Source organism: Oxyura jamaicensis, chromosome 13, assembly GCF_011077185.1.
Source record: "Oxyura jamaicensis isolate SHBP4307 breed ruddy duck chromosome 13, BPBGC_Ojam_1.0, whole genome shotgun sequence".
Taxonomy (NCBI): Eukaryota; Metazoa; Chordata; class Aves; order Anseriformes; family Anatidae; genus Oxyura; species Oxyura jamaicensis.
Genome location: NC_048905.1, coordinates 7,706,769 through 7,728,287, shown reverse-complemented (window position 1 = coordinate 7,728,287; position 21,519 = coordinate 7,706,769). Strand labels below are relative to the sequence as shown.

Genomic DNA, 21,519 nt, shown 5'->3' with positions numbered 1-21,519 from the left:
GGCTGTGTTAGAAATGAGGGCAGAACACATCCTGCAACACCCTGCTCTTTGGAAGGGCTGGTAAGAGAGCAGCCCGGCTTGCAAGGGATCTTGAAGGATCACCAGGCCCAACATTGTGTGTGAGAATGGAGCCTAAACGAGATTATCCACAAGGTGCCCAGCATCCTGAACACCTCCAGTGACGGGGACAGCACCGCGTCCCAGGGGAGGTTGTGCCCATGTCTGATTGTTCTCGCTGTAGAACGTTTCTCTTACATCAAGACAAAACCTCTCCCAGCGCAACTCGTCCCCGCTGCCCCTGGTCCTCTCCGAGTGGCTCCTTGTAGCCGGCCCTTACACACCGGAGTCCTGCGACGAGCCCAACCCCCCCGAGCCTGCTTTTCCCCAGGGTGAAGAGACCCAGCTCCCGCAGCCCTCCTGCCCCGCCGGGCGGCTTCCCCAGCCCCCGGGTCACCCTCGCGGCCCTCCTCGGGCCGCCCCCCGGACACCCCGAGCCCACCCGCGGCTCCCGCAGCCCCACCGCCCCGGCGATGCCCTGACGGGGACGGAGCCGCTCTGATCGCGGCTTCGACCGGAGGCGGCCGCGGGGGGGCCTCCGAGCTCCGGTCACGCGGCGCCGCGCCCCGCCCCGGCCTCCTCCTCCCGGGCCTCGGCCTCCTCCTCCCCGCCGCCATGTGGGGCCGGCGGCGGCGCGGGGCAGGGCCCGGGGCCGGGGGGGGCGCGGAGGAGCTGCGGGCCCGGCGGCGGGAGCGGGAGGCAGGTGGGGGCCGGGCCGGGTCGGGCCCGGGGCCCCGCGGGCGGCGCCTCGCGTCCCTTCTCGTTCGGCTTCCCCACCGCGGGGCCGCCCTTCCCCAGCCGCCCGCCGCGCTTTGGGCTTTGCGGGGTCTCTCCGCGGCGTGAAACCAGTTCTGTCCCCACACAGGCGCTCCCTCCGTCCCGGCAGGGCGCAGACGGGCGCTGTGAGCCCCGTTGGTGTGCGGCGAGGTTTAAATCCAGCCCCTGCCTCCCGCGTCCCGCCAGCCCTGTGGGAAGGGACCGGCGGCTTCTCCCCGTTAGGAGGAATGGGGCTGTCCGGTGGGGCGGGACACCCCGGTGGGGCAGGTGGTGACGGGGACTGCTTCCCTCGCAGCTCTGAGGAAGGCCCGGCGGCAGGAGCAGCTGGTCAGCAAGCGGCTCCTGCGGGAGGACGAGCAGGATGGGGCCGAGGTCCTGCTGCAGCCTCTCCCGGAGGACGAGGTGAGAGCGTGATGTTCGCCGTGGTGATGGGGGGCCCAGGGGTCTCTCCTAGCCTTTAGGCAGGGTGGTGGAACCACCGAGGCTCTTTGTGAGCACCTGCAACACTGCCAGGGTTACTTTGCCTTTAGGGTTAATGGCATGAAGTCCTAACGCTGGCACTTAATTTTTGGACAGGTCTCCGAGCTGCTCAGAGCTGTGCAGAGGGGTTCAGAGGACAGGAAAACTTTGCTGCGACGCCTCCGCCGGGCTCTGCAGGACAAGGAGACTCAGCAGAAGTTTGTCAGGTCAGCCTAGGCCTGGCACTACAAGGCCATTTGTCCCACTTGTCCTGTGGATGTGTGTCTGAGCGCATGAGGCCGCAGGTAACAGCACCCTTCGTGTACCCCCAGGCTGGATGGCAGTGTCCGGACGCTCATCGGGCTGTTCACCGGCAGTCTGGCTGACGTGCAGATGGAGGCAGCCCGCTGTCTGCATGAGCTCTCCCACTCCAGTGACGCTGCTGTGGCTGAGGCGTGCATGCCAGTGACCTCCTATCTCCTGACATACCTCTCGGGACACAGTGTTGAGTTCATGGTAATGTCCATGCTTGGGCTTGCCAGGCCTCTGGCTCCCAGTAATCCTCTGGTAGCGGTTGGGTGGCAGTAGGACCTGTTTTGGCCAGGCTTTAGTCTGATACACTTCATATGGAAACACAGGTTTTGAAGGGCCCTCTGGAATTCCCTAATCCAACCTTCCCCGTGGAGCGGCACTGTCACAAACGCTAGCCCAGGGCAGCTGTAGCTGGCAAAGTCTTGAAAACCCCCAAGTGTGGAGACACCCTTGGCTGTGCCCTGTCCCAAAACCAAAAGTTTGATTCCATCGTGTTTACACCTCCTTCCACATAGCTGCAGACTGCTTGTGAATGTTGCCAAGCCTCCCCTAGGCCAGGCAAATCCAGCCCAGCACTCCCAGGCTTTTTTGTAACCCTCTGCCCTGACCCAGCTGTCCTGGCAGCCTTGCAGACATCACCTCGCCTGACTTGGGCGCACCCAGGTGTAGCTTCCTCAGCACCAAGCACAGGGGAATAACCCCATTTGATACTGTCCCCAGTGCTCCGGACACAGCCCAGATCACAGAGTCATGCCTCGTTTGCCATGAATTCCCCCATGTAGCCCCGTGAGCATCTTCAGTTCCAAGCTGTGTTTGTGGGAGCAGGAACTGCAGGCTGTGGCTTTTGGACTCCATCACCAGATGTGTGGGCTGGGCTCCTGATGCAGGCTGGGCCTGCGCAGGAGGTACCTTGGTGCAAGTGGGGTAGGTAAAGCAAAAATGCAGGTTGGTTAAGGAAGAGCAGAATGCCTGCGGTTCCAAACTGCAGAGTTTGATCCAGGTGAAGGAGTGATCACTTGGGGTGGCTTTGGGGTGGCTGAGTGATTTGCCAGTTGGGTGCCTGCAGATGCTGTGGCTGGACAGGCAATGGGGTGCCAGGGGGATGTCCTGCAGAGCCCTAGGTGGTGGAGCAGAAGGCTGAGGTCCTCAGCCAGGACTCATGGTAAGTGGTCAGTTTAGGGAAGGAGCCATGCCTGGGCTTAGACAAGACAGGATCAAAGCTCAGGGATAAAACAGGGCGCAGCTCTAAGAGGATGGTCACATTTATAATGCAGTACACAGGCAGTCTCCAAGAGAATACTGTGGAATTAGGGGAGTTTCAGGGAAATATAGCAACGATTAGAAGCCTGGAAAAAAAATCAAAATTGAAGTGATGTTCTGCTAGTCCCGACATGATTAAGAGAACAAAGATAGATCGAAGCCAGTGGGGAACAGGGATATCTGGGAGGGTCCAGCAATATCCACCCTTGTTTGTCCCTCTGGAGACAGCCTCTGCCCTGCTCAGGTGAAGGGTGACCTGGGGTGCAGGGACCCAGAGGGTTTGCTGGCTGCTCTGGGTGCCCAGGCAGGCCAGGGTCCTGCTGGGGAATGTGGGGGGGGTGACCTGGTCTCTTGGTTGTGTTTCAGGAGCTGTGTTTGTACACGCTGGGCAACCTGGTAGTGGAAAGTGAAGCTGTGAGAAAGCAGCTTCTGCCTCAGGGCATTATTCCAGTGCTGGCATCCTGCATCCAGGTGGGTCGAGTAGCTCAGTCACACTCTTCCCATGCCCTGCCCCCTAAAAGGACCTTTTCTTATACCCTTTAGACACTGGCTGACAGGACTGGGTTACCAACTGAGTTACCATTCCAGCTGGGTAGAGATCCTTCTGTCCAGGACTGTCCTGTTGCAGCAAGCGAGGGCCTCTCACAGGCTCCTTGCACTGCTTTTTAGTGGCTCAGGTTACCACCTTGTGCTCTTCTCAAGCTGCACGTCTCACATTGATAACTGTGGCTTGCAGGTAAAATCTCGAACACGGTGAGCTGCAGACTTTTTCCCTCTGCACAGTTTGGGTTCAGCAGGTTTAGGAGACCCACAGAGTGAGCAGGGCTTTTAGCTGCAGATCTAAATGTGCAGAGCAGCAGTGCTGCTGTGGCTGGGCTTCTGAGTCCCTACAACTGCAACCCCTGAGTATGGGGCCAGGGGGGACAGCTCAGCTTTGGCTTGGCTCATTGTTACGTGAAGGTATTGCCCTTTCACTAGCACGCAGGTGATGCCCTGGGACTCCTTGCCTCTGTTGTGTGGGACCAGCTTTGTTCTGTTTGATTGCAGTCCCCGCATGAGGCTGTGCTGGAAGGTCTGGGTTACGTCTTGTCACAGCTCCTCCAAGCCAAAGAAGCTCCCACAGAGATCATACCGTGAGTCCGAGCTCTGTACCCTGCGTCGGGATGGGCCCTGGGGCCCTGCGTGGTATTTGCGTGCCAGGGACGATGATGCATTTCCCATTCCAGAGATAGTAATAATTCAGAGCAGAATCCTACAAGAACTATGCAGGCTTTTCTGCAGATCAGGGTGCAGGGCTTGACTCTTTTCCTTCAGCCTAATCTGAGCAGATGGCTTTGGTATTTCAGTAAAGGACAGTGTTGAGCAGAGTAGGCCAACGGGGAAATTCTGGCCGCATTCTTCCTGCTAAGGAAAAGATCAGTTTGACAGCCCTCAGTGCCAAAAATGTGCCCCCAGCCAAGGTGTTCTGAGTGCCCCCAGGTCCTGCCACTCACAGAGACAGCTTGCACGTGCCTTGCATTGTGCTGTGGTGGTGCCTCAGTCTGTAGCCCTTACCTAAGAGCCTCATCCAGGAGTGTATTTGGAGCTGCCTGGCAGCTGGGGACAATCTGTCCCCATCGGTTGTCTGTCCTGCCTGTGCTCTGGTCAGTGCCTCCATTAACTCTGCTGTTCTGACCCCAGCTTGGTTCTGGACTCTGTTCTCCCCCAGCACATGCTTCGACTGGTTTGCTCTGGCCTCAAATACGGGACAGGAGCTGCTGTGGAATTTGCATGGTGTCTCCACTACATCGTTTGTAGGTAAATGCTCTTTTATCCTCATTTTGATATCCCTGGGGGCAGACAAGCATAGAAGCATAAAGGCTCTGCCAGCTGGAGCACAAGCCTGTGTGGAGCCCCTGGTTGTGGGTCTGGGTCCTGGATTGCCTCCCCTCACCCCTTTCCCTTTGGAAAGCAATTTCTTCCCCTCCTGAGCATTCCTGGTCTCAGATTTTAGCACAGCATGTTTGCAGGATTGATGAGTTTGTTTACAGGGTGGTAACAGGTGACAAACCTGAGGCTGTTCCTAGCGCTCGAAAAACCCCTTGATCGCCTCCCACGTTTGGATTTGTGTCCTGCACTTCCCAAGGCAAACTCCCTGAGTCTTTGAGCTTCTGGGTTTGGTTCAGTGTCACTTGTCCAGGCTGGCTGCTGCCAACAATCTCTGCCTGCCTTGGCGTGGCTGTTCTGGTGGTCTCATCTCTTGCAGCAGCCCCAGCAGAGAGAAAGGACAGTGTGGGTACTTGGAGAAGGACCAGAGCTGTTGTTTCCTGACCTACGTAGCTAATTCCAGTGGATCTGTTTTCCATGGGCTTTTAAACTTCCTGCTCAGAAACAAGCTGCTATTTAAATGTGAAATAGACCTGACTGGTTTCAGAACAGCACTCAGGACTTCCAGGCCCAGTTGTTCGGTGGAGGCTGCAGCAGTTCCCTGGCTGGGTGCAGAGAGCAACTGTGCTGTCCCTTCTCTTTGCAGCCATACAGCCAACGCGGCGCTGATAGCGCTGGGGGCCATACCTGCTCTCACCTCGCTCTTGTGCGACATCGCTTCTGAAATCTCCCAAAGCATTTCTGAGGGCCTGGAGCTGGTAAGACATGAGCAAGAATATTATTCTTTCTCTGTGTTGCTTTGGGGATGTGATCCAGCTGAAAGGCGTTGTCTTTCTCAATCTCTAAGCTCACCTGCCCGGTGCTGCGGTGTCTCGGCAATCTGCTTGCAGAGGAGACAGGATGCGAAGCCCTGATCCAGGACGAGCGCTTGCTTGTGGCCCTGTTCACAGTCATGGAGTGCTACCTCCAGAAGCATCCCTTCATCATACCGGAGTGCCTCTGGCTGCTGAACAACCTCACGGGTGAGTGTCCCTGCGTGGCTGTGAGCAGAGCTAGAGCTGCTGCTGCCAGGACCTACTTTGACTGCTGGCAGGCTTGGAGCTCACCGCACGGGGAACCTCCCAGCAGAGCTGCACCGTGCAGTGGCACAGTCAGAGCATGAGGGACTGCCAGGTGATGTCTCTGTTTATGCAGATGGCAGTGCTTTTAGGGAAACAGCAGAAACAGTGCTAAATCAGCCAGGTTCTTCCCTTTATGTATGTTGCCTCCTTGATTCAGTTCGCAGGATAGGTTTTGAGTTTAGTAAGATGGAGTGGGTGGGAGCTGTCTGTCCTCTGACACCCTGTGTCTGAGCTGGGGTCTGTTGTGGGCTGAGTGTGCCTTGTGCTTGCCCAGAGCGGTTAGCGTGCACTGTCTGTCCCTCCTGCACTGAGGCACTTTTATTAATGCATTCATTCTCTGCCTGTTCCAGCGGACGAGCCCTTCTTCTGCTCTGCTCTGCTCTCTCTGGACTTGCTCCCAGCCTTGCTGCAGCTCCTGCCATGTTCCCAGGCAGCGAGCGTGTTGGTAAGACCTCGCTTCGTGCCCCTGAGCTGGGGAAAGCTCTAGACTTTGAGGAACCTGAGTCCTGTGCGTGCAGTACTCAGGCTTGGGATGGCAATAACAGCTTAGCAGAAAGTCTGGTGTGGTGGTAACGTCCCCACCTGCCTCCCCTGAAGGCACTGCCTCTGTCTTGTCAAAGGAATTATCGCCCACCTGATCCCACTCCCAGACGCCCAAGGCAGATACTAACGTAGGTCCGGGCCTGATAGCACCTGGGGTGGGCCTGGGGAGGCTGCTGCCACCTTCTTTTGGAAGACTGCAAAGGTGGAGGGCTCTCAGGGTGCTCTGTCAGGGGGGTGTGATGGTGACTGCTTGGCAGAGATCCTGCTGAGATCTCCAGGGCATGCAGATGAGGTGTGCCCCAGGGGGTGGGGAAGCCCCTTGGTGGGGGCAGGACCTCTGGGATGGGAACAGGGAGCTCTTTGGAGCCCTCCAAGGGCTGTCAGGGACGCCATCCATTAGCAGAACATTCCTGGCTTGCTCGCTCACAGCTTCTCTGCACAGGTCCTGACCGTGCTGTGCAACGTAGCAGAGAAGGGGCCCGCCTACTGCCAGCAGCTGCACCAGCAGGCTGCGCTTCCCCTGCTGCTGCCCCCCCTGGCACTCCCTGACCCAGAAGTGGTGGGGCAGTGCCTGGAGCTGCTGCACCTCCTCTTCCTGCACTGCCCGCAGGTAGGCTGGGGGTTCGTGCCCACGAACCCAGTGTGAGATCTTAAACCAGTGGGTGTTACGTAAAGTCGTTCCCCCTCTCGATACTCCTTCAGCACTCCGACATGCACCTGAAGCGGGGAACACTTGTGTGACCGAGTTGGAAGTCCTCACGTCTCAGGGAGGGTGTTGCTTTTTGTTGACTGTAACTGTTTTCTGGGCAGTTTTTTTGCACCCTTTAAAAGCCACTGATTATTATGGGGGGATTGTTTTGCTTCAGTCGTGCTTTCTTCAAGATCCATGCGCTCAGACCAGGGACCAACATGGCTGGATTTACCTGCTCTGGACTCGTGTCTGGCAGGGCTCTGGTGAATCCCTTCAGCCCCGATCCCTGCGCTGTACAAGGGGAGATCGAGGCTCAGGGCAGAAGGGATCAGCTGCAGCAGGAACTCAGGGGTCCCAGCCCTCATGTAGCAGGCAGCCAACCCCCTTCTCGCTCCTTTCTCCTTGCACAGGCTGCTGTTGACTTTGTCAAGCAAGGAGGGCACCAGACCCTCAAGCAGCACCAGAGCACCCCAGAACTCCAGGAGCGGGTGCAAGCACTGCTGGACATGGCCCTGCAGCCACCGGGAGCCTCTGTCTTCAGTTCCTCACCAGCTGCATCGTCCGCCTTCTCCTAGATTACACAGCCTGCCCTCCTGGCCTGAGGAGGAGCAAACAATTCACTCGCTGCCCTGCTTTCCTGCACCACAGCGCAAGGGCTGGTCAGGCAGTCAGGCTAACCGAGCAGCAGTGCTGGCTGCACGGAAATGCTGGTGCCAGGTGGGCTGTTCCCCGCTCCCCTCCCTGGTGTCCGTGTCACCTTGCGGCCACCACCAGGCTGCCCCACGCGTCCCTGGAGCAGGGGCCAAGCTGAGCGGAGCTGCGATCAGTGCAGAAGGGCTCTTGTTGCTGTGGGAGGGAATACCAACCCTGCTGGATTTGCTGATTCCTTTTGGTGCTGCAGTTTTAAATCCAACACACGAAGCTCTGGGTAAGCATATATGTTTATATGACTGATAAATTAAGGACACATTTTACATTAAAGATCATTGGCAAAGCGTTCAGCACGTGCACATGTGGTGTCCATCTTCACACCTTGCCTTTCACAATGTTCTCCAAGGCCTTGGCTACTTCATCCACGGAAAGGTTATCCAGTGACACGCTTTTCTCCTTGCCAAACTCTGCAGAAAAGAGGGAGGATGAGAGCAGGAGCCTCATTCTTTTTGTCTTGGGTGAGCCAAAGCCCTGCTTTGTGTTTCCCTAGGGCCTTAGCCAGTGTCACAGCTGGCACCCAGCCGTGTCACAGTGTCACCCAGCACTCTCCAGTTGCCTCCCCGTGCCCAAGTTACTGCTTCCACCTTCCTTGATCCCGTTGTTCAGCCATTCCCTGGGAGAAACCAATGCATCCTGCCATGTCTGCTTACCTCTTTTTGTTAGCTTGTGGTGCTGCTGTGCAAAGGCCACTATGCTATCTCAAAGCTACCGAGCTGGTGGTATTTGGCCCACAAACATCAAGCTCCTCACTAACACCTCAGTGAAACAGCGCTGAAAGAAACACCCCTGCTGCTGCAGCAGCCCCTGCCTGGGGGCACAGACAGGCGCTAACGCTCGCAGCCTGGCCTTTGTGCTAGCACCAAGGAACTCGCGTTTAGCACTGCGCATGTGAAGGGACGTTTGTAACCTTGTCTGACACCGATGGCTTCAGGAGAAAAAGCCTTTAGAAAGGGCTTTTTCCGCTCCCCCCGCGGTGTTTCACTGAGGACACAGAGCACGAAATAAGAGCAGGAGCGTTTTGGTTTTCTTTTACCGCCTCCCGGGGTCCCCCCGCAGCACCCCCACCCCGAGGCGCCGCCGTCCCGGGCACGCGGAGGGCACTCACCGTACCGGGCCCACAGGCGGGGCCGCACGCCGGAGCACTCGCGGATGAGGATGGGGAAGCCGGGGTTGGCCTGCTTCAGGGCCACGTAGTGCTGCTCGATGAACTCCCTGCGAACGAGGCGCCACGGGCAAGGCAATGCAAGGTCCGCGGTGCCGCCCCCGGCACCCACCCCGAGGTCCCGGCCCGGGCCCCGCCGCCCCCCCCTCACCTGACGCCGCGGCTGCCGGCCGAGCTCTGGCACAGGTGGACGCGGAGCTCCCGCAGGCCGCGGCCCAGCCCGCCCCCGAGCCCCCTCACGGCCGCCGCCGCCATCTTGTGCGCAGTGCCTGCCGCGGGGCGGGGCTGCGGGGCTGACCAATCGCCGCGCGCGCCCCGCAGGAGCTGGCCAATGGTGCGCGGGGAGGAGGGGGGCGGGCCGGGCAGCGAGGGGAGCTTCCGGCACTTCCTGCGCAGCAGCTGAGGGGAGCGGAACGCTGCCGAGATGCCGGAGCGGGACGGTGAGGGCCGGGGGGTGGTGGCGGGGGGGACAGGGCCGTGACAGCGCCGTGACAGCTCTGTGTCCGCTCGGTGCCCGCACGGTGTCGTCTCGGTGCCCGCCCGAGCCGGGTTCGTGCTGTGGAGATAGCGGCGGCGCGGGGCCTGCCGGCGCTGCGGGCTGTCTGAGCGCCGCCCCGGCTCTCTCCCCGCAGGTGAGCCGTTCTCCAACCCGCTGGCCCCCGATGGGCACGACGTGGACGACTCGCACTCCTTCCACCAGTGAGCGCTGCGCGGGGCTGGCGGGTGTGGGCTGGGGGGGATCCCTGGGCTCTGAGGCCGCCTCTTGCAGCCGGAGGCTGGGAGCGCCCCGCGGGGCCCCGGACCTGGCCCTGTGGCTCCTCAGAAGCGCTCGGGCCGGCGCAGCTCGCTGGGAGGGGGCGGTTGTTGTTCTCGCTTTTCCCTGCAGGTCCAAGCTGACCAATGAAGACTTTCGGAAGCTTCTCATGACCCCGCGGGCTGCGCCAACATCAGCGCCACCATCCAAATCTCGCCACCATGAGTGAGTAGAGTGTATTTCACAGAACTGGGGGGGAAAGCACAGCCTCCTTCTCTCTGGGGTTCTGCTCCCGTCTGACTTACTCTGCTGTAGAGTGCAAAGGGAAAACTTAAAGGCCTATGCTAATAAGCATGCGGATGGGGCCTGAAGAGCAGACCTCCACCTTGGTTTGCACTGGGAGCCATGCAGGCTGTACACGTATGTTACTGGAGTTAACTGGAGAAACAAGTGGGTCAGGACCGTTATAAATAACAGAGTGAATCCTGCGTGGTTGTTAGGATGCTTCATGCAGGTTTTAAGAAGCAGGTCAGGTTATTCTGTGCAAACCTATGCTTCGTCCTCCTCTGTATACTGGAAAAGTGGAATTAGGGAGAAATTGGACTGTACTGTTCCCATCTTTCGGTATCATGGTGTGCAGCTACGTCTGAGTAACTGTTCTGACAAGCTGCCTGTGTTTGTCCAGCTGTGCAGATTGTATGTGTGGTTTCTCACTCTGTTCCAGGATGCCCCGGGAATACAATGAAGATGAGGATCCAGCTGCTCGCAGAAGGAAGAAGAAAAGGTAAACGTTGAAAGTGATGCATTAGAACCTGTCTTTTAATGTTACATCCTTCTCATGGAAGCAGCTGTTGAGCTCTTGGGCTACCAAAGAGGACCCTTAGCAGCCTGGATTATTCTGGGGCTTTGGAGCCAAGCAGCGCGAGGTGAACTCAGGCTGAGCAACTGTCACAGCTCGTGGAACAGAAGCAGAATGACAGCGGCAGGGTGGGGTTGAAGCTTTAGCTCCAGAAGAAGTGGGAGAGGCTCCTTTGGTGTCTAGCAGGGCAGAAGAGTGGTAGGACATCCACACTAGTGACTGGGTCCTTTGGGATCTAGGATGTTTTCCGTTTGGAAGTGAAGGCTGAGCTCCGTGTTAAGTTTCGGTACAACAGCTTCATCTTGTCTGGTGTTCTCGAGGCGTGTTGTGTCCCACGGTGTTTTTGGGGAAGGGGCAGGGAGTGGGACAGGCATGCATTGGGCTTTAGTGGCTGTTGCCTGAGCAGCACATCAAACGTGAACGTGTCACTCTAACCATGAGCTGTTTCTCTAACCACAGCTATTACGCAAAGTTGCGCCAGCAGGAGATCGAACGCGAAAGAGAGCTGGCTGAGAAGTACAGGGACCGAGCCAAGGAGAGAAGAGATGGTGTGAACAAGGACTATGAGGAAACAGAACTGATCAGCACAACTGCCAACTACAGGGCTGTGGGGCCCACCGCAGAGGCGTATGTGAGCTTGTGGCACATCCTTCTCTTGCCTCTGCTCCAGAATGGTCATCTCATAATGGTCTCAATTTTCGTTGTACAGGGATAAATCTGCTGCAGAGAAGAGGAGACAGTTGATCCAGGAGTCCAAGTTCTTGGGTGGTGACATGGAACACACTCACTTGGTGAAGGGTCTGGACTTTGCGCTGTTGCAGAAAGTGAGCACGGATATCACCATGCTGCTCTTTTATCCTGGCCTCTCCCACACGCAGGGGTAGCGGGGAGAGGGTGCTAGTCTTGACTTACGAATGATTCAGCGTTGTCAGTGTGTTCCTTGAATGCGTTTTCCTTTCAGGGAAAGATTTATATAAGTCTGGGGAGCTGATGGGAGAGGCCTTGCTGGTTTTGATGGGCAGCAGTGGCATGGTTTGGTCTGTAACGTGTGAATTTGCTTTGTGGCCAGGTGCGGGCTGAGATTGCCAGCAAAGAGAAGGAAGAAGAGGAAATGATGGAGAAGCCCCAGAAAGAAACTAAGTGAGTAGCTGAGGATTTTGCACTCCTGAGTTCAGCTGCCTCGCAGAGAGGAGGAAGCTGAGGAGGCAAACACTTAGCTTACTTTTGTTTCGTTTTTGTTCCTTTTCAGAAAAGATGAAGATCCTGAGAACAAAATTGAGTTTAAGACCCGTTTAGGTAAGACTGCGTGCACGTGGCTGTTCCCCACGTTATCTGTGTTGTGTCATGAATGTGGGAGAAATACTGAAGTCGTTGAAGGGGGGCACCTGGAGTGTAGCAATTCTGAATTTGAGGGCTGGAGTGCATCTCTTAGGAGGTGATTCTGATGTTTCTGATCAGCTAAGTATGCTTCTCTATGGGCTTGTCCATTGCTCTCTTCAGAGCATCTCCCCCTTACATTTCCTTCCCCTCCAGGTCGCAACATCTACCGCATCCTGTTCAAGAACAAAGCCTACGAGCGGAATGAGCTGTTCCTGCCAGGGCGGATGGCCTACGTGGTAGATCTGGACGACGAGTATGCTGACACTGATATCCCAACCACGCTGATCCGGAGCAAGGCTGACTGCCCCACCATGGAGGTACCCAGCCAGCCTCCAGGTTCCCCGACAGCATTGGTTTGAATCAGCCAGTGCAAATCTTGCCAGGAGGGGTTCCCTCGTCAGAGAGTCAGCCAATTCCTTGGGCATTTCTCTTCCAGGCGCAAACTACGCTGACAACAAATGACATTGTCATCAGCAAGCTAACACAGATCCTCTCCTATCTCAGGCAAGGGACCCGTAACAAGAAGCTCAAGAAGAAAGACAAAGGTAGGTGCTGAAGGGAGCCAAGGGGAGAGGCTCAGAAGCTTGAAGCCTGTCCCTGGAGAATGAGGTGTATTTTGATTTGCTGCGTTCCCTGCACCCTGAGGCAGGGGACTTGGAGGACCGTGATCTCCTATGGTTCCCCAAGCACTGCATCCTGAGGGCAGGCTGTGACAGGCGGGATCACAGCAGGCTGGATGCTGAGAAACTACAGCTGCAGGGGTGGTTCTTGCTGCTCTGTTCTTCCTGGCTAAGGACCAGTTCCTTGGGGAAATGTTCCCTGTTGGGGAGGGACTTGGTGGCTTGCAGAGGGAATGAGACCATGACCTAAGAGGAAGCTGGGAGGACATCCTCCAGGCTGCTGCTCTTTGGGCTTGGAAGGTGGACTGGGAATGAGTGCAGGGTGGGTGTGGAGTGATGTGCATCTTACTGCTATTGTGTCCTTGCAGGGAAGCTGGATGAGAAGAAACCCCCTGAAGCTGATATGAAGTAAGTGCCTCGCTGCTCGCACCGGCTGTGGGGTCAGAGCTGTCTGCCCCAAGGCATGTGGTTTTGGCTGACTGGGTCTGGAGAGGGCTAGGCTTAGTGCCTCTGGAGCAGGCTGCCTCTTTGGACCTGCTGTTTGAGATATTTTTAGGACAAGGTGGCCAAGTCTGGAGGCAAGTTCTGGTTTTTATTTCAGACTTGAGGCAGGCAAAGGCTCTCTGTTGTCCTGATCAACAAGAAGGAAGTCCAGGCAGCAGAAGAGAGCAGAAATACAGTGATGCATCTGACAGATGTAGAAGCCAGTACGAGAGGGCATCCATAGCTCTCTGGCTGTGTTGGTGACACGTGCTCCTTTATTAGGTTCCACTTCAAAGGGAGGCAGTTGTGGCTTCTCTTGTACAACCCATAAATATGGTCTCTTTTCTGCTTCTAGTATCTTTGAAGACATTGGGGATTATGTGCCCTCCACTGCAAAGATGCCACGGGATAAGGAACGGGAGAGGTACCGTGACAGGGAACGTGACAGGGACCGGGAGCGTGACAGGGAACGTGACAGGGACCGGGAGCGTGACAGAGACCGGGAGCGTGATCGTGAGGAGGAAAAGAAGAGACACAGCTACTTTGAGAAGCCCAAGGCTGATGATGAGGTGAGTCTGCGTGGTGAGTGCAGCTTTGGGGTTGGTGTGGTTATGTTCCCAGATGTGCCTACACTCATCTCGTGTTTAGCTCTCTCCAGCCAGGGGCTGGTGGGTGGCTGGGTGCTTGTCCTCTCCTTCAGCAAGTAAGGCAAGACTGTCACAAGCTGGTAGCTTTTACGGTTCAGCTCTGTGCACGTATGTTTGCCCCAGACAGTCTTAAAGTGAAGCTGCAAGTCACATAGCTCTGTCACTTGCCCGATTTCAGCTCTCCCAGGTGACATGGTATCTCTCCTTCTTTGCAGCCCACAGATATTGACAAAGGTGAGTCAAGTGGCGTGGACGCTTGAATGAGACTGGACATTTCAGTGAGGTTGTGTGGGGCTGCAGGCTGCTGAACCTGCTGCTTGCCTCGCTGGTCTTCTTGAGCTCGATTCTCCCAAAGACTGCTACAACAGAGGGAATTGCCTGCTATGAGGGATGGGTATGGAGGTGAAGTCTTGTGCCTACAGCCTGCTGCAGGCCAGCCCTGGTTGTGTGTGTGCAGATTCTTCCCTAGTAGCAGACCTGCTCAAATGGCCTTATGCTGGCTGTAAGCTGAGGAGGATTCAGGCTCTCCTAGGATCTCCTTGCATGAACTGCCCCTGCCTGTGCTCAGACTGGAGTTTGCTGCTCCTAGGTGCTCTCCTGCTTCCTCCTCCCCTACCTCGTGTGCAGCCTATCTCCAGCCTGCTACCCTGTCCCAGCACTGTCCATCCCGTGTACCCTGCAGCAGGCCACCGCGACTGCCCTGAGTGGCTGCATGCAGAAGAGGGCTCTGTCCAGCCCCAGATGTATTGAGGTGAGCTGTTCCTCCACCAAAACTCCGCTGCTCTCTCTGTCCCAGGACCTGGCTCGGCCAAGGAGCTCATCAAGTCCATCAATGAGAAGTTTGCTGGAGCTGCTGGCTGGGAAGGAACAGAGCCATATCCTTTACTGTCTGTGCCGTCCTGTCTGACTGCAGTGCTGGGCTTCCTCTGCAGCCCAGCCTTGCCTGAGTGTGGCTGTGGGACTCTTCTTCCTTACTCTGTGGGAGGGCTCTTTCTCCTGTAGCGGAGAAATGGCACTCGAATGGCTCATTGTACGCCAAATACAGGATCTGCAGCCCCCAATTCAGTCGTGCTGGGGCAGGTGCCAGCTTGGGTGTATGGGGGAGAACTTTTTGCCTGGCCGTGCTCAGCCCTTAGCTGTAAGGCTACGTGGTGTTGCTTTCCTTTACTGTTGTCACATTGAAGAAGCCAGAAGACAAGAAACAGCTGGGAGACTTCTTTGGCATGTCCAACAGCTATGCTGAGTGCTACCCTGCTACGTAAGGAAGCAGCAAGAACCTGGGGGTTGGGAGCAGGGTGCACCAAGGGGGCCACTGTTGTGCCTACTCATCAGCCTCACTGATCCTTGCTGGAAGGAGGATCCTTCCTTTTCTTATCTGGGGAGCCTTGCCAGGCTGTGCAACTTCTTGGTAAAATGTTCCTGGAGTCCTTGGGGCTGGTAGACCTGGCCTTTTCTTACCTGGTCTCTGCTATAAATGGCTCCCTGGAATCTGGTAGCCCCTCAGTATCTGGGGAAAGCAGAGGTGGCTGAGAGCCTGCTGGGCTCCCTGTAATTCATGTGGTCGTTGAGCTTTGGCCACAAAGCAGGGATTCAGCATTTCAGCTCACCTCTGGGGCTTGCAGTTGGAGGAACTTCTCTGGTTCAGGCATCAAGGTCCTGGGCAGTGTCCCAGAAGTGCACTCTGAGCGCTTTCCTTGCTTTGCTCTTACACAGAATGGATGACATGGCTGTGGACAGCGATGAAGAGGTGGACTACAGCAAAATGGATCAGGTATGCTGCTGTGAGCTTTTTAGGGTCAGCCAGTGAAATTGGCATCACTGCAGGCCTAGAGGATCCCACTTCTTGCAGGCTTGTGCAGTGGGGTTGAATGCCTTGGAGCTGGCTGTCGGATGTGGTTTGGGGCTTGCCAAGCTGCTGTCCCAGGGGGCAAACATGACCAAGACATCGTGGTGGTGTGTGCCGCTCTGTCTCAACTCCATGTTCCACAGAGTGTCCCGTTTGGGGCTTCCCAGGGAGGGGGATCTCAGAGCCAAGTCCAGACTGGGTGCGCGAGTGTGTTGAACGGGGGCTGATGGGAGTCTTGAGATCTTGCCTGGGTGTTTGAGGTGCATGAGAAGTCCTGGTCGGTGTCAATTAAGGAGTTGTTCTGAGTGTTTTGTGTCTTGTTTTGTTTTGTTTTCCTGCAGGGTAATAAGAAAGGGCCTCTGGGTCGCTGGGACTTCGATACCCAGGAGGAGTACAGCGAATACATGAACAACAAGGAGGCTCTGCCCAAGTGAGTGAGCATTGTGAAGGGCTAGATCCAGCTGAGGAAGGATTCTGAGTGGGGACGGCAGTGGCTGCCAAACTTGGGTTGGGGGGTGATTAAATCAAGAAGAGCAACCACTTATGAGGGCTGGAGGAGGAACTGTGGGTCTGGGGCATGGTGGCTTCTCTGCTCTTAGTATTGCTTGTGAGGATGCCTGTCCAGCCACTGTTTCCATCGTGACAAGCCAACTCTGTCGAGTACAGGCTTGTGACTGGAACAGACGTTTCCATTCCACCAGCACGCCACAGATCCACACCAAACACTGAGCTGTCTCATTCCTTCTCCAGGGCAGCCTTCCAGTACGGGATCAAGATGTCCGAGGGACGTAAAACCCGTCGTTTCAAGGAGACAAATGACAAGGCAGAGCTGGACCGGCAGTGGAAGAAAATCAGTGCAGTGAGTGTCTGGTGCTGGGGTGTTGCTTGTTCAGGCTGTGAACTGCCAGCACATCCCTGGGTTAGGAGAGCTTCCACGTAGCCCTGCCCTTGCCACCTCTCTTTGGTCCAGTCCATGCCCTTGCAGCCAGGCACTGCTGCATGCGCAGCAGGTCTGACTTTCTCAAAAGGCTGGGTCTGCTCCTTGCCAGAGCAGCAGGCTGTCTACTTGTGGCTACAAAAACTTGAAGCTTCTTCAGGACCAGAGAGCTATCTGGAGCTGCGTGTGCTCAGTTTGCAGTTGTTACCCTGGGAGCAGTCCCAATCCCTGGGCTTTTTGCTCAGGACTGTGCAGCAGATGGATGTTTCCAAAGCCAGCAGCCCTGAGTCATCCAAGTGGGCTTGGAGGGGACAAAACATGTCTTGTGGCTCACTGCTTTCTAAGAAGCAGAGCTGGGATCCCCAGGAGGAGGTTGTTGTGGCAGGGTGAGCAGGCCATGAGCACTCCCAGTAGCGTGGGATGGGCTAGGGAAAGGTGAGAACAGATGCTCGTCCTTCATGGCCAAAATGGAGCGAAGGGGGAGAACAGGCCAAGCCTCTCTAGACTTCAGGCAGCTTGTGGACAATTTTACCTCACCTCAGCTCTCTCTGCTCTAGCTACAGCTCTCACTGGCTGTATCTTGCACCCTACAACCCTTCTGCTGCAGGCTGGGAGGCTTTGTCCCTGTGATTGCTTTGCCCTTGTGGAGACGAGGAGCAGTTATGGGCAGCCAGCTTACCTGAAGGGTAACTGGAACTTGTGTTTTCTCTGCAGATCATCGAGAAGAGGAAGAAGCTGGAGGCTGATGGGTTAGTAAAGTTACCTCTGCTGTTGGCTTGGCAGCAGGGCTATGCTGGGGCCTGGCTGTCTTCTGCCACCTCTCCCTGGGGCTGCAGGGTGTAGAGGTGTCTCTGCCAAGCTCTTGGCAGCGGGGCTGGACAGATAAGGGAGAACATTCAGCCCCCGCAGTGTGCTCCTGCACTGCTCAGCTCAGTAGGGCTTGCAGGGCACCTCTCCCCTGAGCCATGGGTGGGTGCTGAGCAGACCTGGGAGGTGAGGGCTTGCTTTGGGCTCTTCATCACCAGGCAGTCCTGTGCCATCCCGCTGGGTGCCCTTAGGGTGGAACCGGACCTTGGTGCTGAGCCGTGGATGGGGTTGAGCTGCCTGCCCTACATCCCAGCCCCCTCCATGCCTGCCTGTCTCTTTCCAGGGTTGAGGTGAAAAGGCCCAAGTACTGATGCCCCAGCTGCGTGCCTGCGTCTCATCCTTCAACTCCTGGAGTCCCAGCCTGCTGGATGCCGCGTCCCAGAGCCCGCGGGGTGCTGCTGCCCGGGCTGGCCCTCTCCGTTGCCCCCACCCCGTCGTAGTTCAGCCCCTTCTGCTGCGGGGCCGTGCCTGATGCGCGCAGCCCGCGCCGTGCCCCCCTCGCAGCTCAATAAACCCGCGTTCAGCGTTGCCGGGGGTCGAGCTTTGCAGCGCGCCTGGGCCGGGCATTGGGGGCGGGGTCATGCAAATGAGACGGGGATGCAAATGAGGGGATGGGGCAAACGAACGCACGGGACGCGCCATGTAAATGAAGGGGGCGGGGCTATGCAAACGAGGCGCGCCGGATCCGGCCATGCGCACAAGGCGCTCGCAGCAGTATGGCGGCGGCGGCGGCGGATGAGGAGGAGGTGAGCGGGGGGCGGCCGGGCCGGGCCGGGCCGGGGTGTGTGGGGGGGGGGAGGTAGTGCCCGCGGGGTCCGCCCTCACCGCGCCGCCCCCCCCAGGAGCCCCCCGCGGGCCCGCGGCTCCGCGACACCCCCGAGGACATCTGCCTGGAGGCGGCGGCCAACGCCATCGCCCTGCACCCGGCGCGGGCCCTGCTGGCGGCGGGGGACGTGGACGGCGACGTGTACCTGTGAGTGGCCGCGGGCCGGGGCCGGCCTCGCCGCCGGCACCGCCTCGGTCGCCTCACCCGCTGCCCGCAGGTACTGCTACTCCTGCGTGCCGGGGGACACCCGCCAGCTCTGGTCCTCGGGACACCACCTCAAGTCCTGCCGGGACGTCGCCTTCTCCCCCGACGGGCAGAGTGAGTGCTTTGGGTGGGGATGGGGGTGGGGATGGGCTGCAGCAGGGTCCGCGCTGACCACCGGCCGCAGGGCTCCTCACGGTGTCCAAGGACAAGGCCATCAACATCCTGACGGTGGAGGACGGGCGGCTGGAGACGCGCATTGCCAAGGCCCACAGGTATGTGCCTTGCTGGGGATGGGCACAGACCTGCCCGGACCCCCCAGGGACACCGCCTGACACCACCGCCTGCTCTGCGCAGCGCGGCCCTCAACTGCATGCTGCCCATCGATCACCACCTCCTGGCCACGGGTGATGACGGTGGAGAGCTCAAGGTGTGGGACCTGCGCAAGGGGGAGGCCATCCTGGAGGCCCGGCAGCATGAGGAGTATATCAGTGCGATGGCTGTGGATGGGAACGGGAAGATCCTGCTCACCGCCAGGTACTGCAGGGCTTGGTGGCACTGGGATTAGGCCCTGTGTCCATCGTGGCTGGGGACATGGGTGGCTGTGCCCCGTGCTCTTGTGCCACAGGGCCCTTCTGTCCCTCACAGTGGTGATGGCACCATGGGAGTCTTCAACATCAAGAGGCGTCGCTTTGAGCTGCTCTCTGAGCAACAGAATGGGGACCTGACATCTGTTGTGCTGCTGAAGGTAGGTACTGGGCCCTGCTGCATAGCAGATGTACAGTCTAGTAGTTTCTTTGCCATGCTCTAGGTCTCTTGTTTTGCCTCTGCCTTGCCCTACCCCTTCTTGCCCAGAGAGGAAAGAAAGTGGCTTGTGGCTCTAGTGAAGGAACCATCTACCTCTTCAACTGGGATGGCTTCGGGGCCACCAGCGACCGCTTTGCTCTGAGGGCCGAGTCAGTTGACTGCATGGTCCCCATCACGGAGAGCATTGTGTGCACAGGGTCCCTTGACGGAGTCATCAGGTCAGAGCACTAAGGGCATGGGATGCGATGGGGGAAGGCTCTGGGGAGGGTGGGGAACGAGGTTAGACCTGGGGAAGGAGGGGAGGGCAAAGCTTCTGTTGGTGCTGGAGGGATCACATCTGAGCTGGAGAGGTAGGCTCGCAGTTTGCCTGGGGCTCTGTCTCTTAGAAGGATCTTCACTGTGATGTCCCCATTCACCTTGTCCCTAGGGCGGTGAACATCTTACCCAACCGGGTCCTGGGGTGCGTTGGGCAGCACATGGGGGAGCCCATTGAGCAGCTGGCTGTGGCCCCAGATGGGCAGCTCCTGGCCAGCTGTGCCCATGACCAGAAGGTGAAGTTCTGGGACATCTCCTCCCTGGGCTCCATGGTGGTGGACGAATACCGGAAGAAGAAGAAGCGGGGTGGCCCGCTGAAGGCCCTGAGCAGTAAAGCCATAGGCAGTGGAGAGGACTTCTTTGCAGACTTACGCGAGGAGCAGGAGACCACAGCAGAAGCAGCGACAGGAAGCGACAGCGACGATAGTGACTGAGGGGCCAAGAGGGCGGTGGTTCGGAGGTAGACAAGGCCAGGGTTTGCTGGTGGACATGGAGGCCCTGGGGTGGGGGGGGCAAGGCAGGATACTGCCCAAAAGCATGGGGGCCCATGGGGCTGGGGGAAGTGTGAATAAGAGGTGGGCAGCACCTGTGTGGAACAGGGCTGTGAGTTGTCCTACAGGGGTCTTGGGATCCATGGGCAAACAGATCTTTCCCAGTCTTGCAGGTCCTCTCAGCCACGGTGGTTGTGCCATGCCTCCTCAAGGCTGTGGCAGAGCTGCCCGCACCACTATCCCAAGCAAACACGTTGAGTATTTTTTATTACCTAACTTGAACATGAGATATATTAAAAAATGCAGTGCCTTTTTGTTTCCTAGCAGTTTGTGCTGATGATTCGGCTCGCCTCAACTTCCCTGGTATTTTACAGCACATTGGGGACCTGCCTGTAGGAAACAGGGGGTGACACGGACCCTGCTCAAAGTGCTCCTGTCAGTTGGCCAACATCATGAATTGTAGCTGTCTTTACTAGGAAGCCTCCTTCCCCCCCCCCTCCCAGTGGTCAAAGTGACATAGCAGCACACGTGGGGTGACTTGGGCTGCTAGGCTCCTGTGCTGTGTCCCCTGCAGCAGGACGGTTGTTTGCCTGCAGGTAATAGAGGTGATAGCTCCCCAGCCCACCATTTCCCTCGCTACAGCATGGCTCCTATCTTCTTTTGCCTCTGCCTCACTCACAGCCTAAGAGCAGCAAGCCCGCTGCACTCTGCCTGCTGTACACATTGGCTCTCCTGCTCCATGAACACTGCCCAACACTCCTTGGTTCATGCCCCGTCCCTCAGTACTGCTGAGGGGCAACAGAAGTGTGTGCACGTGCTTGCTCCCTTGGAAGACCCTGGTACACCTTGGGAGACCTTGGGCACAGAGAAGGGCCCTCAGGGACCAGTGCTGGGAGAGCAGTGGCAGGCTTTCCGAGGAACCCTAGGGGTGCAGCACTTTATAGGTGTAGGCACACCAGGACCATAGAGGAGCCTCTGGGGAGCACTGCAAGGTCCTGGAAAGGTCCTGACATGCTTTAGAAAGCATTGAGAGCCAGTCAGGCCTGCTTGGAAGCCCATGGACAAGCAAAAGCAGCGCTTGGAGGACCCTAAGGCTAGCTGAAAGGGCACCGGGAAGCAGTGGGAAGATGGTCTTCCTGGCAGTGGCAGAAAGCGCTGAGAGGGAGCCCAGGATGCCGCTGGTGCTGGGTCTGTCTGCTAGGCACTTCTGGAGAAGGGTGGGCACTGGAGGAGCCAGGCTGGAGCAGGGCTGCACCCGAGGGCCTGCCAAAGGCAGCTACGGGCAACGGTTGCCAGGAGCACCAGGCATTGGAACAGCAACGGTAAGAGTATGTTGAGGCTGTCTTGCTATCCAGAGCAATGGTAAACACTGCTGTGCTAACACGTGGTTTGAGCTGGAAACAAGCTGCTGGACCTGGTGGGGAGTTGCATCACTCTGGTAAACAGCCCGCTGGCTGGGGAGGCCATGCTTCAACTAGGGGAGTGGCTGTGGGCTCTGGGAGGCACAGAGACAGTTGGGCTGCAAGG

At 57.6% G+C, this 21,519-nt stretch overlaps 4 protein-coding genes across 8 annotated transcripts; 3 read left to right on the top strand and 1 right to left on the bottom strand.

The window, feature by feature from the left end:
* The first annotated feature begins 647 nt into the window (after positions 1–647).
* TMCO6 (transmembrane and coiled-coil domains 6) lies at positions 648–8,087 on the top strand. 2 transcript variants are annotated; one of them, XM_035338540.1, is made up of 12 exons: positions 648–760; positions 1,130–1,236; positions 1,411–1,520; positions 1,626–1,809; positions 3,232–3,336; positions 3,913–3,998; positions 4,546–4,662; positions 5,378–5,489; positions 5,579–5,753; positions 6,203–6,297; positions 6,838–7,005; positions 7,497–8,087. In XM_035338540.1, the coding sequence occupies exons 1-12, from the start codon at positions 673–675 to the stop codon at positions 7,659–7,661; spliced, it is 1,512 nt and encodes a 503-aa protein (XP_035194431.1). In that variant the 5' UTR covers positions 648–672; the 3' UTR covers positions 7,662–8,087. The 2 variants fall into 2 exon arrangements, with proteins under 2 accessions (XP_035194431.1, XP_035194432.1); XM_035338541.1 differs by having other exon boundaries at positions 665–756.
* On the bottom strand, positions 8,010–9,269 carry NDUFA2 (NADH:ubiquinone oxidoreductase subunit A2). Its single transcript, XM_035338546.1, has 3 exons — positions 9,111–9,269; positions 8,903–9,009; positions 8,010–8,204 (listed from the first exon to the last, which is right to left on the bottom strand). Exons 1-3 carry the CDS (start codon positions 9,212–9,214, stop codon positions 8,113–8,115), a joined length of 303 nt encoding a protein of 100 aa, XP_035194437.1. The 5' UTR covers positions 9,215–9,269; the 3' UTR covers positions 8,010–8,112.
* Positions 9,270–9,315: 46 nt separating this feature from the next.
* IK (IK cytokine) lies at positions 9,316–17,784 on the top strand. The gene is made up of 20 exons (XM_035338539.1): positions 9,316–9,399; positions 9,592–9,658; positions 9,846–9,938; positions 10,438–10,497; positions 11,032–11,199; positions 11,282–11,396; positions 11,642–11,712; positions 11,822–11,868; positions 12,106–12,269; positions 12,389–12,497; positions 12,941–12,980; positions 13,411–13,624; positions 13,918–13,936; positions 14,499–14,577; positions 14,880–14,960; positions 15,416–15,473; positions 15,890–15,978; positions 16,299–16,407; positions 17,200–17,234; positions 17,636–17,784. The coding sequence occupies exons 1-20, from the start codon at positions 9,384–9,386 to the stop codon at positions 17,661–17,663; spliced, it is 1,662 nt and encodes a 553-aa protein (XP_035194430.1). The 5' UTR covers positions 9,316–9,383; the 3' UTR covers positions 17,664–17,784.
* A 259-nt stretch (positions 17,785–18,043) lies between these two features.
* WDR55 (WD repeat domain 55) lies at positions 18,044–20,318 on the top strand. 4 transcript variants are annotated; one of them, XM_035338909.1, is made up of 8 exons: positions 18,044–18,098; positions 18,198–18,325; positions 18,396–18,496; positions 18,587–18,654; positions 18,737–18,916; positions 19,028–19,127; positions 19,235–19,404; positions 19,614–20,318. In XM_035338909.1, exons 1-8 carry the CDS (start codon positions 18,088–18,090, stop codon positions 19,933–19,935), a joined length of 1,080 nt encoding a protein of 359 aa, XP_035194800.1. In that variant the 5' UTR covers positions 18,044–18,087; the 3' UTR covers positions 19,936–20,318. The 4 variants fall into 4 exon arrangements, with proteins under 4 accessions (XP_035194800.1, XP_035194798.1, XP_035194799.1 ...); XM_035338907.1 differs by having other exon boundaries at positions 18,567–18,654; XM_035338908.1 differs by having other exon boundaries at positions 18,195–18,325.
* Positions 20,319–21,519: the final 1,201 nt, after the last annotated feature.